Source organism: Canis lupus, unplaced genomic scaffold, assembly GCF_011100685.1.
Source record: "Canis lupus familiaris isolate Mischka breed German Shepherd unplaced genomic scaffold, alternate assembly UU_Cfam_GSD_1.0 chrUn_S2021H2220, whole genome shotgun sequence".
Taxonomy (NCBI): Eukaryota; Metazoa; Chordata; class Mammalia; order Carnivora; family Canidae; genus Canis; species Canis lupus.
Window position 1 is genome coordinate 15,203 of NW_023330896.1, and position 2,745 is coordinate 17,947.

Sequence of the window (2,745 nt, forward strand, 5' to 3'; positions counted from 1 at the left end):
CCTCGTGAGTGAGGCAGGGCAGACCCACGGGAGGGAAGGTTCCCCGGGAAAGACAGTGATGGTCACGCCTCTGGTCATGGGCTCCCACGACAGAGGCTTCGTGCCAGCCCTTCCTCAGTGAGCAGGGCTGTGGCAGGCAGGACCACCAGGTGGCAGGTGGACAGGAGCAGCACTGGCCTCCAACAGCCCCATGTGGGAGGCCGAGGGCCCCAGTTCCTGCAGGGCTTCCCCAGGACACCTTGGTGTGAGGAGCCCTGTCATCCAATGCCTCTGCCCATCCGTACCTCCAGCTCCATCTCCTGCATCCTGGACATCTGGCTGGACTACTTTCGGGAGGATTTCATCAGCCACCGGAATTTCTCTCCCTGAGGAAGCTGCTGGCATTCATGGGCTCAACACGCCAGGCTCAGACCTGGAAAACCGGGCCCAACGTTACCTGGAGCTCGTGGAATTAGACGATGAGGATGAGAGGACTGGGGTGGCCGAGCTGGGGACAGGATGGGCCACACAGACCCAGCCTCCATGCAGCTGGGCCGGGAGCACAGGGTAGGCTCACACCCCATCCCCATGGGCTGCAGTTTGGGGAGGACCTCCCAGGGCTCTTGCACTCACACACCTTGAATGGTGGGAAGAGTGTCCTTGATTTGAGAGGGACGTGGAAAGTGTGTCCTGGTGATGATACTTTGTCTTCTTGGGGCTATAGCTTCGGACCCCGAGCAACACCCTGAACCACCTCAGGAGCCCACCCCAGCTCTGACTGTGGGGCCTTCTGAAGCTTCTGGGCCTGATCTGTTCAAGCCGGGAATGGCTGCTAGAGCTGAGTGTATTGCCCGAGTCAAGATGCAAGCTGCTGAGTCAAAGCCAATGCACGTGGTGGTCAAACCTTTGACTCAGTGTCCCGACTTGGAGGAGCCACCTGCACCCTTGGCTGACCTGGATGAGGAGCAGGCCCCAGAGCCTGCAATCAAGCTCCTGGAAGTGCCGGAGCAGCCACCTGTCTCAGTGGAGCAAGTAGCCTCCGCCCCAGAGCAATATCCTGAACCACCTCAAGAGCCCGGCGCAGCTCCTACCTCAGGGCCTGCTGAAGCATCAGAGCCAGAGGTGATCGAGCCGGTCTTGGCTGCTGGAGTGGAGTGCTTGCGAGGAGGCGAGATGGCACCTGCTGATTCGAAGCCACTGCAGGTGTTGGTCACACCTCTGATTCACTGTCTGACCCGGAGGAGCCACCTGCACCCTTGGCCCCTCCAAAAGGTGGAGCAGGCCTCAGTGCCCCCTCTTGAGTTCGTCGAAGGGCCGGATCAGCCACCGGCCTCAGTGGAGCCACCAGCCTCGTCCCCCGAGCAACAGCTCGTGATGGCTGCAGCACAACTGAAACCTTCCCCTCCCCTCTCGTGTGCTGTTTCTGTATTTTGTGTTTTTCATAAGCCTCTATAATTGCGTCATGAGTTTTGTTTGTAATAAAGGATGTTAACTTCGTACAAAAATTTCCTCTGATGCTTTTAAATTATACATCGTGGTACTTTAGGTCCATTCCCAGTGTCACACAGGCGAGACCAGATGGTACCTGGGCCACATTTCTACCAGAGACAGCCAACTACTGACCATCGTGCCCATGCCCTCCCTGCTGTCCCTGCAGCCCCTGCCTTTCTGTCTCTGCGGCCTTTCCTCCTCTGGGACGTGTGTGTACCTGGCGTCCTCCGTGTGGCCTCCTGTCTCTGCCGCAGACACGAGAGTGACTCCTCGTTTTCCCAGTAGTTAAGAAACATGTCATTTTGAAGCTGAGTGAACAAAGATCATGTGAAGCCCCAAACGAAATGTTTCCATTGTCCAGGATAGGTTCCCCGGTGTAATGTGTCAGGTAAAAAAGTAAATGGTTCCTTAAGGTTTCAGACAGACGGTATTTACTTAATAAAATGAAGATTCCCATAGAGAGAAAAGAGGACATTTGCCTTCTACCTAGGAATAACGGCCCGTTGCACGTGGTTGGGTCCTCCAGGCCCGAAACTGGTCACTCACAATGATACACACGCGCGCCCGTTTTCATCGCCACAGGTTTCATGATAGCCAATGGGGGGCACGCTAAGGGACATGAATCAGAGAGAGAAAAGACAAGCATCGCATGAGTACACGTATATGTGGAATCTAAAACATAGAAACCCTCCCCGGCAAACAGACTACAAGACAACAAAAACACAATGACCTGAACTCAGATACAGAAAACATACACGTGGTTGCCAAGTAAGGGGTGGGACGTGGACTGAATACTTAAGACAACAGAAACTGACAACGATTCAAAAAAAGACAGAGAAAAAAAAAAAGACAGAGAATATCAAGAAGGAACCTGGAGAGTAAATATCTCTTCGATATATTAACTTCTAGCTTCCTATTACCCCGGGTCCCTTAGTTACTAATTTATGCTACAGCATCCAATTCTCCGGGCCTCGCGGGAATCCTCGTGTTGACACGGTAGGACTGTTGAAGTATTTCGTAGCATTAATTACAGAGGCCTTAGCTCCTGGGTGTGTGAGTCTCTAGGTGTTCTTCTGGGTTCAAGTGTAAGTATGTAATCACAACTTCCCTAGATCAAAGTGCACGGTTTCCCGAGTCTTGGTAGAAGTGCACGTCACAAAACAATCGCTGCAGGTAAGGAAATGCACAGGTACCCACCAGCCCGAATGATGTGTCCTGCTTGTTTTGCAGCCCATGGTTAGCTCCAGGTGTGACTTCTCTTGGTCCCTAGAGAAT

General features: G+C 53.4%; 1 protein-coding gene across 1 annotated transcript; it reads left to right on the plus strand.

The window, feature by feature from the left end:
* The first annotated feature begins 458 nt into the window (after window positions 1-458).
* On the plus strand, window positions 459-1,460 carry LOC119878873 (skin secretory protein xP2-like). Its single transcript, XM_038589426.1, has 2 exons — window positions 459-546; window positions 704-1,460. The coding sequence occupies exons 1-2, from the start codon at window positions 459-461 to the stop codon at window positions 1,432-1,434; spliced, it is 819 nt and encodes a 272-aa protein (XP_038445354.1). The 3' UTR covers window positions 1,435-1,460.
* The last annotated feature ends 1,285 nt before the right edge of the window (window positions 1,461-2,745 follow it).

Excerpts from the sequence above, each read along its gene's own strand:
- LOC119878873 (XM_038589426.1), top strand. The coding sequence starts at position 459 with ATGAGGATGAGAGGACTGGGGTGGCCGAGCTGGGGACAGGATGGGCCA. Across the intron at positions 547-703 it reads AGCTGGGCCGGGAGCACAGG|CTTCGGACCCCGAGCAACAC; the intron begins GTAGGCTCACAC and ends TTGGGGCTATAG.